This window comes from Oncorhynchus nerka, linkage group LG3, assembly GCF_034236695.1.
Source record: "Oncorhynchus nerka isolate Pitt River linkage group LG3, Oner_Uvic_2.0, whole genome shotgun sequence".
Taxonomy (NCBI): domain Eukaryota; kingdom Metazoa; phylum Chordata; class Actinopteri; order Salmoniformes; family Salmonidae; genus Oncorhynchus; species Oncorhynchus nerka.
In genome coordinates, this window is record NC_088398.1 from 85,510,940 (window position 1) to 85,529,497 (window position 18,558).

The window sequence follows — 18,558 nt, forward strand, 5'->3', positions numbered from 1 at the left end:
ACATAAAGAGATACCTACGACACCACAACACTACATAAAGAGAGACCTAAGACAACACAACACTACATAAAGAGACACCACAACACTACATAAAGAGAGACCTAAGACAACACTACATAAAGAGAGACCTAAGACAACACTACATAAAGAGAGACCTAAGACACCACAACACCACATAAAGAGAGACCTAAGACAACACTACATAAAGAGAGACCTAAGACAACACAACACTACATAAAGAGAGACACCACAACACTACATAAAGAGAGACACCACAACACCACATAAAGAGAGACCTAAGACACCACAACACTACATAAAGAGAGACCTAAGACACCACAACACTACATAAAGAGAGACACCACAACACTACATAAAGAGAGACCTAAGACACCACTACACTACATAAAGAGAGACACCACAACACTACATAAAGAGAGACACCACAACACTACATAAAGAGAGACCTAAGACACCACTACACTACATAAAGAGAGACAACACAACACGGTAGCAACACCACATGACAACACAGCACGGTAGCAACACCACATGACAACACAGCACGGTAGCAACACATGACAACACAGCACGGTAGCAACACAGCATGGGTGCAACACATGACAACACAGCATGGTAGCAACACCACATGACAACACAGCACGGTAGCAACACAGCATGGTAGCAACACATGACAACACAGCACGGTAGCAACACAGCATGGTAGCAACACATGCCAACACAGCACGGTAGCAACACCACATGACAACACAGCATGGTAGCTACACCACATGACAACACAGCACGGTAGCAACACCACATGACAACACAGCACGGTAGCAACACCACATGACAACACAGCATGGTAGCAACACATGACAACACAGCACGGTAGCAACACCACATGACAACACAGCATGGTAGCAACACCACATGACAACACAGCACGGTAGCAACACCACATGACAACACAGCACGGTAGCAACACCACATGACAACACAGCACGGTAGCAACACCACATGACAACACAGCACGGTAGCAACACCACATGACAATACAGCACGGTAGCAACACCACATGACAACACAGCACGGTAGCAACACCACATGACAACACAGCACGGTAGCAACACCACATGACAACACAGCATGGTAGCAACACATGACAACACAGCACGGTAGCAACACCACATGACAATACAGCACGGTAGCAACACCACATGACAACACAGCACGGTAGCAACACCACATGACAACACAGCACGGTAGCAACACCACATGACAACACAGCACGGTAGCAACACCACATGACAACACAGCACGGTAGCAACACCACATGACAACACAGCATGGTAGCAACACATGACAACACAGCACGGTAGCAACACCACATGACAACACAGCATGGTAGCAACACAACATGGCAACACAGCACGGTAGCAACACCACATGACAACACAGCATGGTAGCAACACAACATGGCAACACAGCACGGTAGCAACACCACATGACAACAACATGGCAGCAATACAACATGATAGCAATACAACATGGTAGCAGCACAAAAACATGGAACAAACATTATTGGGCCCAGACAACAGCACAAAGGGCAAGAAGGTAGAGACAACAATACATCACGCGACGCAGCCTGTCAACTGTCAGAAAAAGGGGTTTTTCTGAAATGGGACCCTAATCCCTTATGGGCCCTGGATAAAAGTAGTGCCCTATTTATGGATAAAAGTAGTGCCCTATTTATGGAACAGAGTGCCCTATTTATGGATAAAAGTAGTGCCCTATTTATGGATAAAAGTAGTGCCCTATTTATGGAACAGAGTGCCCTATTTATGGATAAAAGTAGTGCCCTATTTATGGATAAAAGTAGTGCCCTATTTATGGATAAAAGTAGTGCCCTATTTATGGATAAAAGTAGTGCCCTATTTATGGATAAAAGTAGTGCCCTATTTATGGATAAAAGTAGTGCCCTATTTATGGATAAAAGTAGTGCCCTATTTATGGATAAAAGTAGTGCCCTATTTATGGAACAGAGTGCCCTATTTATGGATAAAAGTAGTGCCCTATTTATGGATAAAAGTAGTGCCCTATTTATGGATAAAAGTAGTGCCCTATTAATGGAACAGAGTGCCATTTTAATGAGGGATTATCCACATATTTACCATCCATCACTCACTCAATATTTATGTGTGGTTGCAGTATGTGAGGTTGTGTGAAACTGCTCAGTGATGCGCAGTAGACATGATCTTTGATTTCCTAGAATAGGTGTGAAAATGTCTCGGCGGGGTCCCAAATGGCACCCTATTCCCTATATTATAGTGCACTACTTTAGACCAGAGCCCATATGCACCCTGGTCAACAGTAGTGCACTACATAGGGAATAGGGTGCCATTTGAGCGTGAGCCCTGGCATGTCAGGAAGAACGTGTGGTGAGGGCCTAACGTGAGGGTAAGAAGTGAAACTCACGTGAACTTTCTCCTTCCTTTACTTTTGAAACACAAACAGCTTCGTACAAAGCATTAACCAATAGGGAGGCAGTTAACACAGAGATTATACAAAGCATTAACCAATAGGGAGGCAGTCAACACAGAGATTATACAAAGCATTAACCAATAGGGAGGCAGTCAACACAGAGATTATACAAAGCATTAACCAATAGGGAGGCAGTCAACACAGAGATTATACAAAGCATTAACCAATAGGGAGGCAGTCAACACAGAGATTATACAAAGCATTAACCAATAGGGAGGCAGTCAACACAGAGATTATACAAAGCATTAACCAATAGGGAGGCAGTCAACACAGAGATTATACAAAGCATTAACCAATAGGGAGGCAGTCAACACAGAGATTATATAAAGCATTAACCAATAGGGAGGCAGTCAACACAGAGATTATACAAAGCATTAACCAATAGGGAGGCAGTCAACACAGAGATTATACAAAGCATTAACCAATAGGGAGGCAGTCAACACAGAGATTATACAAAGCATTAACCAATAGGGAGGCAGTCAACACAGAGATTATACAAAGCATTAACCAATAGGGAGGCAGTCAACACAGAGATTATACAAAGCATTAACCAATAGGGAGGCAGTCAACACAGAGATTATACAAAGCATTAACCAATAGGGAGGCAGTCAACACAGAGATTATACAAAGCATTAACCAATAGGGAGGCAGTCAACACAGAGATTATACAAAGCATTAACCAATAGGGAGGCAGTCAACACAGAGATTATACAAAGCATTAACCAATAGGGAGGCAGTCAACACAGAGATTATATAAAGCATTAACCAATAGGGAGGCAGTCAACACAGAGATTATACAAAGCATTAACCAATAGGGAGGCAGTCAACACAGAGATTATACAAAGCATTAACCAATAGGGAGGCAGTCAACACAGAGATTATACAAAGCATTAACCAATAGGGAGGCAGTCAACACAGAGATTATACAAAGCATTAACCAATAGGGAGGCAGTCAACACAGAGATTATACAAAGCATTAACCAATAGGGAGGCAGTCAACACAGAGATTATACAAAGCATTAACCAATAGGGAGGCAGTCAACACAGAGATTATACAGTGTCGGTCAACACCCTTTAATACAAACATCCTGATTGGTGAAACTTTACTTAAAGCCTGTAAGAATAATGTATTCTGAAGCCGTTCTAATGCAGTATGAAACAGTTCCAATGCAGTATGAAACAGTTCTAATGCAGTATGAAACAGTTCTAATGCAGTATGAAACAGTTCCAATGCAGTATGAAGCCATTCTAATGCAGTATGAAGCCGTTCCAATGCAGTATGAAACAGTTCTAATGCAGTATGAAGCCGTTCTAATGCAGTATGAAGCCGTTCCAATGCAGTATGAAACAGTTCTAATGCAGTATGAAACAGTTCTAATGCAGTATGAAGCCATTCCAATGCAGTATGAAGCCATTCTAATGCAGTATGAAGCCGTTCTAATGCAGTATGAAACAGTTCTAATGCAGTATGAAGCCGTTCTAATGCAGTATGAAACAGTTCTAATGCAGTATGAAGCCATTCCAATGCAGTATGAAACAGTTCTAATGCAGTATGAAACAGTTCTAATGCAGTATGAAGCCGTTCTAATGCAGTATGAAACAGTTCTAATGCAGTATGAAACAGTTCTAATGCAGTATGAAACAGTTCTAATGCAGTATGAAGCCGTTCTAATGCAGTATGAAACAGTTCTAATGCAGTATGAAGCCATTCCAATGCAGTATGAAACAGTTCTAATGCAGTATGAAACAGTTCTAATGCAGTATGAAGCCGTTCTAATGCAGTATGAAACAGTTCTAATGCAGTATGAAACAGTTCTAATGCAGTATGAAGCCGTTCCAATGCAGTATGAAGCCGTTTTAATGCAGTATGAAACAGTTCTAATGCAGTATGAAGCCATTCCAATGCAGTATGAAGCCGTTCTAATGCAGTATGAAACAGTTCTAATGCAGTATGAAGCCGTTCCAATGCAGTATGAAGCCGTTTTAATGCAGTATGAAACAGTTCTAATGCAGTATGAAGCCATTCCAATGCAGTATGAAGCCGTTCTAATGCAGTATCAAGCCGTTCTAATGCAGTATGAAGCCGTTCTAATGCAGTATGAAGCCGTTCCAATGCAGTATGAAGCCGTTCCAATGCATCGTGAAGCCGTTCCAATGCATCGTGAAGCCGTTCCAATGCATCGTGAAGCCATTCTAATGCAGTATGAAGCCGTTCCAATGCAGTATGAAGCCATTCTAATGCAGTATGAAGCCGTTCCAATGCAGTATGAAGCCATTCTAGTAGTGCACACACTGCCTTAGGAAGGTCAGCGTCAGAACCTTCCGGTGACTGGATACTGGACTCTCTGAGGAACTCTCTTCTCTCCTAGCTTTATGTTCAGGTATGTACTCTGAGCAGACACTTCCTTCTTCAGCTTCCTCTGAGGAAAAAAGATATCAACCCATTAGTAATAGAAGAATACAGGGTCAGCTATACATACATTACCATCAGAATACAGGGTCATCTATACATACTATACATACATTACCATCAGAATACAGGGTCATCTATACATACATTACCATCAGAATACAGGGTCATCTATACATACTATACATACATTACCATCAGAATACAGGGTCATCTATACATACATTACCATCAGAATACAGGGTCATCTATACATACATTACCATCAGAATACAGGGTCATCTATACATACTATACATACATTACCATCAGAATACAGGGTCATCTATACATACTATACATACATTACCATCAGAATACAGGGTCATCTATACATACTATACATACATTACCATCAGAATACAGGGTCATCTATACATACATTACCATCAGAATACAGGGTCATCTATACATACATTACCATCAGAATACAGGGTCATCTATACATACATTACCATCAGAATACAGGGTCATCTATACATACTATACATACATTACCATCAGAATACAGGGTCATCTATACATACATTACCATCAGAATACAGGGTCAGCTATACATACTATACATACATTACCATCAGAATACAGGGTCATCTATACATACTATACATACATTACCATCAGAATACAGGGTCATAAATACATACATTACCATCAGAATACAGGGTCATCTATACATACTATACATACATTACCATCAGAATACAGGGTCATCTATACATACATTACTGTCAGAATACAGGGTCATCTATACATACATTACCATCAGAATACAGGGTCATCTATACATACATTACCATCAGAATACAGGGTCATCTATACATACATTACCATCAGAATACAGGGTCATCTATACATACTATACATACATTACCATCAGAATACAGGGTCATCTATACATACATTACCATCAGAAAACAGGGTCATCTATACATACTATACCTACATTACCATCAGAATACAGGGTCATAAATACATACATTACCATCAGAATACAGGGTCATCTATACATACATTACCATCAGAATACAGGGTCATCTATACATACATTACCATCAGAATACAGGGTCATCTATACATACTATACATACATTACCATCAGAATACAGGGTCATCTATACATACATTACCATCAGAAAACAGGGTCATCTATACATACTATACCTACATTACCATCAGAATACAGGGTCATCTATACATACATTACCATCAGAATACAGGGTCATCTATACATACATTACCATCAGAATACAGGGTCATCTATACATACTATACATACATTACCATCAGAATACAGGGTCATCTATACATACATTACCATCAGAATACAGGGTCATCTATACATACATTACTGTCAGAATACAGGGTCATCTATACATACATTACCATCAGAATACAGGGTCATCTATACATACTATACATACATTACCATCAGAATACAGGGTCATCTATACATACATTACCATCAGAATACAGGGTCATCTATACATACTATACATACATTACCATCAGAATACAGGGTCATCTATACATACATTACCATCAGAATACAGGGTCATCTATACATACATTACCATCAGAAAACAGGGTCATCTATACATACTATACCTACATTACCATCAGAATACAGGGTCATCTATACATACTATACATACATTACCATCAGAATACAGGGTCATCTATACATACATTACCATCAGAATACAGGGTCATCTATACATACATTACCATCAGAATACAGGGTCATCTATACATACATTACCATCAGAATACAGGGTCATCTATACATACTATACATACATTACCATCAGAATACAGGGTCATCTATACATACATTACCATCAGAATACAGGGTCATCTATACATACATTACTGTCAGAATACAGGGTCATCTATACATACATTACCATCAGAATACAGGGTCATCTATACATACATTACCATCAGAATACAGGGTCATCTATACATACATTACCATCAGAATACAGGGTCATCTATACATACTATACATACATTACCATCAGAATACAGGGTCATCTATACATACATTACCATCAGAATACAGGGTCATCTATACATACATTACCATCAGAAAACAGGGTCATCTATACATACTATACCTACATTACCATCAGAATACAGGGTCATCTATACATACTATACATACATTACCATCAGAATACAGGGTCATCTATACATACATTACCATCAGAATACAGGGTCATCTATACATACTATACCTACATTACCATCAGAATACAGGGTCATCTATACATACTATTCATACATTACCATCAGAATACAGGGTCATCTATACATACATTACCATCAGAATACAGGGTCATCTATACATACATTACCATCAGAATACAGGGTCATCTATACATACTATACCTACATTACCATCAGAATACAGGGTCATCTATACATACATTACCATCAGAATACAGGGTCATCTATACATACATTACCATCAGAATACAGGGTCATCTATACATACTATACCTACATTACCATCAGAATACAGGGTCATCTATACATACTATTCATACATTACCATCAGAATACAGGGTCATCTATACATACATTACCATCAGAATACAGGGTCATCTATACATACATTACCATCAGAATACAGGGTCATCTATACATACTATACCTACATTACCATCAGAATACAGGGTCATCTATACATACATTACCATCAGAATACAGGGTCATCTATACATACTATACATACATTACCATCAGAATACAGGGTCATCTATACATACTATACATACATTACCATCAGAATACAGGGTCATCTATACATACATTACCATCAGAATACAGGGTCATCTATACATACTATACCTACATTACCATCAGAATACAGGGTCATCTATACATACTATTCATACATTACCATCAGAATACAGGGTCATCTATACATACATTACCATCAGAATACAGGGTCATCTATACATACATTACCATCAGAATACAGGGTCATCTATACATACTATACCTACATTACCATCAGAATACAGGGTCATCTATACATACATTACCATCAGAATACAGGGTCATCTATACATACTATACATACATTACCATCAGAATACAGGGTAATCTATACATACTATACATACATTACCATCAGAATACAGGGTCATCTATACATACATTACCATCAGAATACAGGGTCATCTATACATACATTACCATCAGAATACAGGGTCATCTATACATACATTACCATCAGAATACAGGGTCATCTATACATACATTACCATCAGAATACAGGGTCATCTATACATACATTACCATCAGAATACAGGGTCATCTATACATACATTACCATCAGAATACAGGGTCATCTATACATACTATACATACATTACCATCAGAATACAGGGTCATCTATACATACATTACCATCAGAATACAGGGTCATCTATACATACTATACATACATTACCATCAGAATACAGGGTCATCTATACATACTATACATACATTACCATCAGAATACAGGGTCATCTATACATACTATACATACATTACCATCAGAATACAGGGTCATCTATACATACATTACCATCAGAATACAGGGTCATCTATACATACATTACCATCAGAATACAGGGTCATCTATACATACATTACCATCAGAATACAGGGTCATCTATACATACATTACCATCAGAATACAGGGTCATCTATACATACTATACATACATTACCATCAGAATACAGGGTCATCTATACATACTATACCTACATTACCATCAGAATACAGGGTCATCTATACATACATTACCATCAGAATACAGGGTCATCTATACATACTATACATACATTACCATCAGAATACAGGGTCATCTATACATACTATACATACATTACCATCAGAATACAGGGTCATCTATACATACATTACCATCAGAATACAGGGTCATCTATACATACTATACATACATTACCATCAGAATACAGGGTCAGCTATACATACATTACCATCAGAATACAGGGTCATCTATACATACTATACATACATTACCATCAGAATACAGGGTCATCTATACATACATTACCATCAGAATACAGGGTCATCTATACATACATTACCATCAGAATACAGGGTCATCTATACATACATTACCATCAGAATACAGGGTCATCTATACATACTATACATACATTACCATCAGAATACAGGGTCATCTATACATACATTACCATCAGAATACAGGGTCATCAATACATACTATACATACATTACCATCAGAATACAGGGTCATCTATACATACATTATCATCAGAATACAGGGTCATCTATACATACTATACATACATTACCATCAGAATACAGGGTCATAAATACATACATTACCATCAGAATACAGTGTCATCTATACATACTATACATACATTACCATCAGAATACAGGGTCATCTATACATACTATACATACATTACCATCAGAATACAGGGTCATCTATACATACATTACCATCAGAATACAGGGTCATCTATACATACATTACCATCAGAATACAGGGTCATCTATACATACTATACATACATTACCATCAGAATACAGGGTCATCTATACATACTATACATACATTACCATCAGAATACAGGGTCATCTATACATACTATACATACATTACCATCAGAATACAGGGTTATCTATACATACATTACCATCAGAATACAGGGTCATCTATACATACATTACCATCAGAATACAGGGTCATCAATACATACTATTCATACATTACTGTCAGAATACAGGGTCATCTATACATACATTACCATCAGAATACAGGGTCATCTATACATACTATACATACATTATCATCAGAATACAGGGTCATCTATACATACATTACCATCAGAATACAGGGTCATCTATACATACATTACCATCAGAATACAGGGTCATCAATACATACTATTCATACATTACTGTCAGAATACAGGGTCATCTATACATACATTACCATCAGAATACAGGGTCATCTATACATACTATACATACATTACCATCAGAATACAGGGTCATCTATACATACATTACCATCAGAATACAGGGTCATCTATACATACATTACCATCAGAATACAGGGTCATCAATACATACTATTCATACATTACTGTCAGAATACAGGGTCATCTATACATACATTACCATCAGAATACAGGGTCATCTATACATACTATACATACATTACCATCAGAATACAGGGTCATAAATACATACATTACCATCAGAATACAGGGTCATCTATACCTACATTACCATCAGAATACAGGGTCATCTATACATACTATACATACATTACCATCAGAATACAGGGTCATCTATACATACATTACCATCAGAATACAGGGTCATCTATACATACTATACATACATTACTGTCAGAATACAGGGTCATCTATACATACATTACCATCAGAATACAGGGTCATCTATACATACTATACATACATTACTGTCAGAATACAGGGTCATCTATACATACTATACATACATTACCATCAGAATACAGGGTCATCTATACATACTATACATACATTACCATCAGAATACAGGGTCATCTATACATACATTACCATCAGAATACAGGGTCATCTATACATACTATACCTACATTACCATCAGAATACAGGGTCATCTATACATACATTACCATCAGAATACAGGGTCATCTATACATACATTACCATCAGAATACAGGGTCATCTATACATACTATACATACATTACCATCAGAATACAGGGTCATCTATACATACTATACCTACATTACCATCAGAATACAGGGTCATCTATACATACATTACCATCAGAATACAGGGTCATCTATACATACATTACCATCAGAATACAGGGTCATCTATACATACTATACATACATTACCATCAGAATACAGGGTAATCTATACATACTATACATACATTACCATCAGAATACAGGGTCATCTATACATACATTACTGTCAGAATACAGGGTCATCTATACATACTATACATACATTACCATCAGAATACAGTGTCATCTATACATACTATACATACATTACCATCAGAATACAGGGTCATCTATACATACATTACCATCAGAATACAGGGTCATCTATACATACTATACATACATTACCATCAGAATACAGGGTCATCTATACATACATTACCATCAGAATACAGGGTCATAAATACATACATTACCATCAGAATACAGGGTCATCTATACATACATTACCATCAGAATACAGGGTCATCTATACATACATTACCATCAGAATACAGGGTCATCTATACATACATTACCATCAGAATACAGGGTCATCTATACATACATTACCATCAGAATACAGGGTCATCTATACATACTATACATACATTATCATCAGAATACAGGGTCATCTATACATACATTACCATCAGAATACAGGGTCATCTATACATACATTACCATCAGAATACAGGGTCATCTATACATACTATACATACATTACCATCAGAATACAGGGTCATCTATACATACTATACCTACATTACCATCAGAATACAGGGTCATCTATACATACATTACCATCAGAATACAGGGTCATCTATACATACTATACCTACATTACCATCAGAATACAGGGTCATAAATACATACATTACCATCAGAATACAGGGTCATCTATACATACTATACATACATTACCATCAGAATACAGTGTCATCAATACATACTATACATACATTACCATCAGAATACAGGGTCATCTATACATACATTACCATCAGAATACAGGGTCATCTATACATACATTACTGTCAGAATACAGGGTCATCTATACATACTATACATACATTACCATCAGAATACAGGGTCATAAATACATACATTACCATCAGAATACAGTGTCATCAATACATACTATACATACATTACCATCAGAATACAGGGTCATCTATACATACATTACCATCAGAATACAGGGTCATCTATACATACTATACATACATTACTGTCAGAATACAGGGTCATCTATACATACTATACATACATTATCATCAGAATACAGGGTCATCTATACATACATTACCATCAGAATACAGGGTCATCTATACATACTATACATACATTACCATCAGAATACAGGGTCATCTATACATACTATACATACATTACCATCAGAATACAGGGTCATCTATACATACATTACCATCAGAATACAGGGTCATCTATACATACATTACCATCAGAATACAGGGTCATCTATACATACATTACCATCAGAATACAGGGTCATCTATACATACATTACCATCGTTGCTGTCAGTCTGTCTGTCTGACACGTTGCTGTCAGTCTGTCTGACATATTGTTATCAGTCTGTCTGACATGTTGCTGTCAGTCTGTCTGTCATGTTGCTGTCAGTCTGTCTGACATGTTGTTATCAGTCTGTCTGACATGTTGCTGTCAGTCTGTCTGTCTGACATGTTGTTGTCAGTCTGTCTGTCTGACACGTTGTTGTCTGTCTGTCTGACATGTTGCTGTCAGTCTGTCTGTCTGACATGTTGTTGTCAGTCTGTCTGTCTGACACGTTGTTATCAGTCTGTCTGACATGTTGCTGTCAGTCTGTCTGTCTGACATGTTGTTGTCAGTCTGTCTGTCTGACATGTTGTTGTCTGTCTGTCTGACATGTTGCTGTCAGTCTGTCTGACATGTTGCTGTCTGTCTGTCTGACACGTTGCTGTCAGTCTGTCTGACATGTTGCTGTCAGTCTGTCTGACATGTTGCTGTCAGTCTGTCTGTCTGACATGTTGCTGTCAGTCTGTCTGACATGTTGATGTCAGTCTGTCTGTCTGACATGTTGCTGTCAGTCTGTCTGACATGTTGCTGTCAGTCTGTCTGTCTGACACGTTGCTGTCAGTCTGTCTGTCTGACACGTTGTTGTCAGTCTGTCTGTCATGTTGCTGTCAGTCAGTCTGTCTGACACGTTGCTGTCAGTCTGTCTGTCTGACATGTTGTTGTCTGTCTGTCTGACATGTTGCTGTCAGTCTGTCTGACATGTTGCTGTCTGTCTGTCTGACATGTTGCTGTCTGTCTGTCTGACACGTTGCTGTCAGTCTGTCTGTCATGTTGTTGTCTGTCTGTCTGACAAGTTGCTGTCAGTCTGTCTGTCTGTCATGTTGCTGTCAGTCTGTCTGACATGTTGCTGTCAGTCAGTCTGTCTGACACGTTGCTGTCAGTCTGTCTGACATGTTGCTGTCAGTCTGTCTGTCTGACACGTTGCTGTCAGTCTGTCTGACACGTTGCTGTCAGTCTGTCTGACATGTTGCTGTCAGTCTGTCTGACATGTTGCTGTCTGTCTGTCTGTCTGTCTGACATGTTGCTGTCCGTCTGTCCGTCTGTCTGACATGTTGCTGTCTGTCTGTCTGTCTGTCTGACATGTTGCTGTCTGTCTGTCTGTCTGTCTGTCTGTCTGACATGTTGCTGTCTGTCTGTCTGTCTGTCTGTCTGTCTGTCTGACATGTTGCTGTCAGTCTGTCTGACATGTTGCTGTCTGTCTGTCTGTCTGTCTGACATGTTGCTGTCTGTCTGACATGTTGCTGTCAGTCTGTCTGTCTGACACGTTGCTGTCAGTCTGTCTGACACGTTGCTGTCTGTCTGTCTGTCTGTCTGACATGTTCCTGTCAGTCTGTCTGACATGTTGCTGTCTGTCTGTCTGACACGTTGCTGTCAGTCTGTCTGTCTGACACGTTGCTGTCAGTCTGTCTGACATGTTGCTGTCAGTCTGTCTGTCTGACACATTGTGGTCTGTCTGTCTGACACGTTGCTGTCAGTCTGTCTGACATGTTGCTGTCAGTCTGTCTGTCTGACACGTTGCTGTCAGTCTGTCTGACACGTTGCTGTCAGTCTGTCTGACATGTTGTCAGTCTGTCTGTCAGTCTGTCTGACATGTTGCTGTCTGTCTGTCTGTCTGACATGTTGCTGTCAGTCTGTCTGACATGTTGCTGTCTGTCTGTCTGACACGTTGCTGTCAGTCTGTCTGACATGTTGCTGTCAGTCTGTCTGTCTGACACGTTGCTGTCAGTCTGTCTGTCTGACACGTTGCTGTCAGTCAGTCTGTCATGTTGCTGTCAGTCTGTCTGTCATGTTGCTGTCAGTCTGTCTGACATGTTGCTGTCAGTCTGTCTGTCTGACACGTTGCTGTCAGTCTGTCTGTCTGACACGTTGCTGTCTGTCTGTCTGTCTGACATGTTGCTGTCAGTCTGTCTGACATGTTGCTGTCTGTCTGTCTGACACGTTGCTGTCAGTCTGTCTGTCTGACATGTTGCTGTCAGTCTGTCTGTCTGACACGTTGCTGTCAGTCTGTCTGTCTGACACGTTGCTGTCAGTCTGTCTGTCATGTTGCTGTCAGTCTGTCTGACATGTTGTTGTCAGTCTGTCTGACATGTTGTTGTCAGTCTGTCTGACATGTTGCTGTCAGTCTGTCTGACATGTTGCTGTCTGTCTGTCTGACACGTTGTTGTCAGTCTGTCTGACATGTTGCTGTCTGTCTGTCTGACACGTTGCTGTCTGTCTGTCTGACACGTTGCTGTCTGTCTGTCTGACACGTTGCTGTCAGTCTGTCTGTCTGACACGTTGCTGTCAGTCTGTCTGACATGTTGCTGTCAGTCTGTCTGTCTGACATGTTGCTGTCAGTCTGTCTGTCTGACATGTTGCTGTCAGTCTGTCTGTCTGACATGTTGTTGTCAGTCTGTCTGTCTGACATGTTGTTGTCAGTCTGTCTGTCTGACATGTTGCTGTCAGTCTGTCTGACATGTTGCTGTCAGTCTGTCTGACATGTTGTTGTCAGTCTGTCTGTCTGACATGTTGTTGTCAGTCAGTCTGTCTGACATGTTGCTGTCAGTCTGTCTGTCTGACATGTTGCTGTCAGTCTGTCTGTCTGACACGTTGCTGTCAGTCTGTCTGACATGTTGCTGTCAGTCTGTCTGTCTGACACGTTGCTGTCAGTCTGTCTGACACGTTGCTGTCAGTCTGTCTGACATGTTGCTGTCAGTCTGTCTGACATGTTGCTGTCTGTCTGTCTGTCTGTCTGACATGTTGCTGTCCGTCTGTCTGTCTGTCTGACATGTTGCTGTCTGTCTGTCTGTCTGTCTGTCTGACATGTTGCTGTCTGTCTGTCTGTCTGTCTGTCTGACATGTTGCTGTCTGTCTGTCTGTCTGTCTGACATGTTGCTGTCAGTCTGTCTGACATGTTGCTGTCTGTCTGTCTGTCTGTCTGACATGTTGCTGTCTGTCTGACATGTTGCTGTCAGTCTGTCTGTCTGACACGTTGCTGTCAGTCTGTCTGACACGTTGCTGTCTGTCTGTCTGTCTGTCTGACATGTTGCTGTCAGTCTGTCTGACATGTTGCTGTCTGTCTGTCTGACATGTTGCTGTCAGTCTGTCTGTCTGACACGTTGCTGTCAGTCTGTCTGACATGTTGCTGTCAGTCTGTCTGTCTGACACGTTGTGGTCTGTCTGTCTGACACGTTGCTGTCAGTCTGTCTGACATGTTGCTGTCAGTCTGTCTGTCTGACACGTTGCTGTCAGTCTGTCTGACACGTTGCTGTCAGTCTGTCTGACATGTTGTCAGTCTGTCTGTCAGTCTGTCTGACATGTTGCTGTCTGTCTGTCTGTCTGACATGTTGCTGTCAGTCTGTCTGACATGTTGCTGTCTGTCTGTCTGACACGTTGCTGTCAGTCTGTCTGACATGTTGCTGTCAGTCTGTCTGTCTGACACGTTGCTGTCAGTCTGTCTGACACGTTGTCTGTCTGTCATGTCTGTCAGTCTGTCTGTCATGTTGCTGTCAGTCTGTCTGACATGTTGCTGTCAGTCTGTCTGTCTGACATGTTGCTGTCAGTCTGTCTGTCTGACATGTTGCTGTCAGTCTGTCTGACATGTTGCTGTCAGTCTGTCTGACATGTTGCTGTCAGTCTGTCTGTCTGACATGTTGCTGTCAGTCTGTCTGTCTGACACGTTGCTGTCAGTCTGTCTGTCTGACACGTTGCTGTCAGTCTGTCTGTCATGTTGCTGTCAGTCTGTCTGACATGTTGTTGTCAGTCTGTCTGACATGTTGTTGTCAGTCTGTCTGACATGTTGCTGTCAGTCTGTCTGACATGTTGCTGTCTGTCTGTCTGACACGTTGTTGTCAGTCTGTCTGACATGTTGCTGTCTGTCTGTCTGACACGTTGCTGTCTGTCTGTCTGACACGTTGCTGTCTGTCTGTCTGACACGTTGCTGTCAGTCTGTCTGTCTGACACGTTGCTGTCAGTCTGTCTGACACGTTGCTGTCAGTCTGTCTGACATGTTGCTGTCAGTCTGTCTGACATGTTCTGTCTGTCTGTCTGTCTGTCTGACATGTTGCACGTTGCTGTCTGTCTGTCTGACATGTTGTTGTCAGTCTGTCTGTCTGACATGTTGCTGTCAGTCTGTCTGTGTTGCTGTCAGTCTGTCTGTCTGACATGTTGCTGTCAGTCTGTCTGACACGTTGCTGTCAGTCAGTCTGTCTGACACGTTGCTGTCAGTCTGTCTGACATGTTGCTGTCAGTCTGTCTGTCTGACATGTTGCTGTCAGTCTGTCTGTCTGACATGTTGCTGTCAGTCTGTCTGTCTGACATGTTGCTGTCAGTCTGTCTGACATGTTGCTGTCAGTCTGTCTGACATGTTGTTGTCAGTCTGTCTGTCTGACATGTTGTTGTCAGTCAGTCTGTCTGACATGTTGCTGTCAGTCTGTCTGTCTGACATGTTGCTGTCAGTCTGTCTGTCTGACATGTTGCTGTCAGTCTGTCTGACATGTTGCTGTCAGTCTGTCTGTCTGACACGTTGCTGTCAGTCTGTCTGTCTGTTGCTGACATGTTGCTGTCTGTCTCTGTCTGACATGTTGCTGTCAGTCTGTCTGTCTGACATGTTGCTGTCAGTCTGTCTGACATGTTGCTGTCAGTCTGTCTGTCTGACATGTTGCTGTCAGTCTGTCTGTCTGACATGTTGCTGTCAGTCTGTCTGACATGTTGTTGTCTGTCTGTCTGACATGTTGCTATCAGTCTGTCTGTCTGACATGTTGCTGTCAGTCTGTCTGTCTGACACGTTGCTGTCAGTCTGTCTGACATGTTGCTGTCTGTCTGTCTGTCTGACACGTTGCTGTCAGTCTGTCTGACATGTTGCTGTCTGTCTGTCTGTCTGTCAGTCTGTCTGTCTGACACGTTGCTGTCAGTCTGTCTGACACGTTGCTGTCAGTCTGTCTGTCTGACACGTTGCTGTCAGTCTGTCTGTCTGACATGTTGCTGTCAGTCTGTCTGACATGTTGCTGTCAGTCTGTCTGTCTGACACGTTGCTGTCTGTCTGTCTGTCTGACACGTTGCTGTCAGTCTGTCTGACATGTTGTTGTCAGTCTGTCTGTCTGACACGTTGCTGTCAGTCTGTCTGACACGTTGCTGTCAGTCTGTCTGACATGTTGTTGTCTCTGTCTGTCTGACACGTTGCTGTCAGTCTGTCTGACATGTTGCTGTCAGTCTGTCTGTCTGACATGTTGCTGTCAGTCTGTCTGTCTGACACGTTGCTGTCAGTCTGTCTGTCATGTTGCTGTCAGTCTGTCTGACATGTTGCTGTCAGTCTGTCTGACATGTTGCTGTCAGTCTGTCTGTCTGACACGTTGCTGTCAGTCTGTCTGTCTGACACGTTGCTGTCAGTCTGTCTGTCTGACATGTTGCTGTCAGTCTGTCTGACATGTTGCTGTCTGTCTGTCTGACATGTTGCTGTCAGTCTGTCTGACATGTTGCTGTCAGTCTGTCTGTCTGACACGTTGCTGTCAGTCTGTCTGTCTGACATGTTGCTGTCAGTCTGTCTGTCTGACATGTTGCTGTCAGTCTGTCTGTCTGACATGTTGCTGTCAGTCTGTCTGACATGTTGTTGTCAGTCTGTCTGACATGTTGCTGTCAGTCTGTCTGACATGTTGCTGTCTGTCTGTCTGACACGTTGTTGTCAGTCTGTCTGACATGTTGCTGTCTGTCTGTCTGACACGTTGCTGTCTGTCTGTCTGACACGTTGCTGTCTGTCTGTCTGACACGTTGCTGTCAGTCTGTCTGTCTGACACGTTGCTGTCAGTCTGTCTGACACGTTGCTGTCAGTCTGTCTGACATGTTGCTGTCAGTCTGTCTGACATGTTCTGTCTGTCTGTCTGTCTGTCTGACATGTTGCACGTTGCTGTCTGTCTGTCTGACATGTTGTTGTCAGTCTGTCTGTCTGACATGTTGCTGTCAGTCTGTCTGACATGTTGCTGTCAGTCTGTCTGTCTGACATGTTGCTGTCAGTCTGTCTGTCACGTTGCTGTCAGTCAGTCTGTCTGACACGTTGCTGTCAGTCTGTCTGACATGTTGCTGTCAGTCTGTCTGTCTGACATGTTGCTGTCAGTCTGTCTGTCTGACATGTTGCTGTCAGTCTGTCTGTCTGACATGTTGTTGTCAGTCTGTCTGTCTGACATGTTGTTGTCAGTCTGTCTGTCTGACATGTTGCTGTCAGTCTG

General features: G+C 41.1%; 1 protein-coding gene across 3 annotated transcripts in view; it reads right to left on the bottom strand.

The window, feature by feature from the left end:
* Positions 1-2,479: 2,479 nt before the first annotated feature.
* Positions 2,480-18,558, bottom strand: part of LOC135570213 (T-cell-specific surface glycoprotein CD28-like) — a 104,856-nt gene continuing 88,777 nt past the window's right edge. For all 3 annotated transcript variants that reach the window (XM_065016341.1, XM_065016336.1, XM_065016346.1), the window contains one exon: positions 2,480-4,964. In XM_065016341.1, coding sequence (XP_064872413.1) covers positions 4,857-4,964 — 108 coding nt within the window. In that variant the 3' untranslated portion in view covers positions 2,480-4,856. The remainder of the gene's footprint in view (positions 4,965-18,558) is intronic.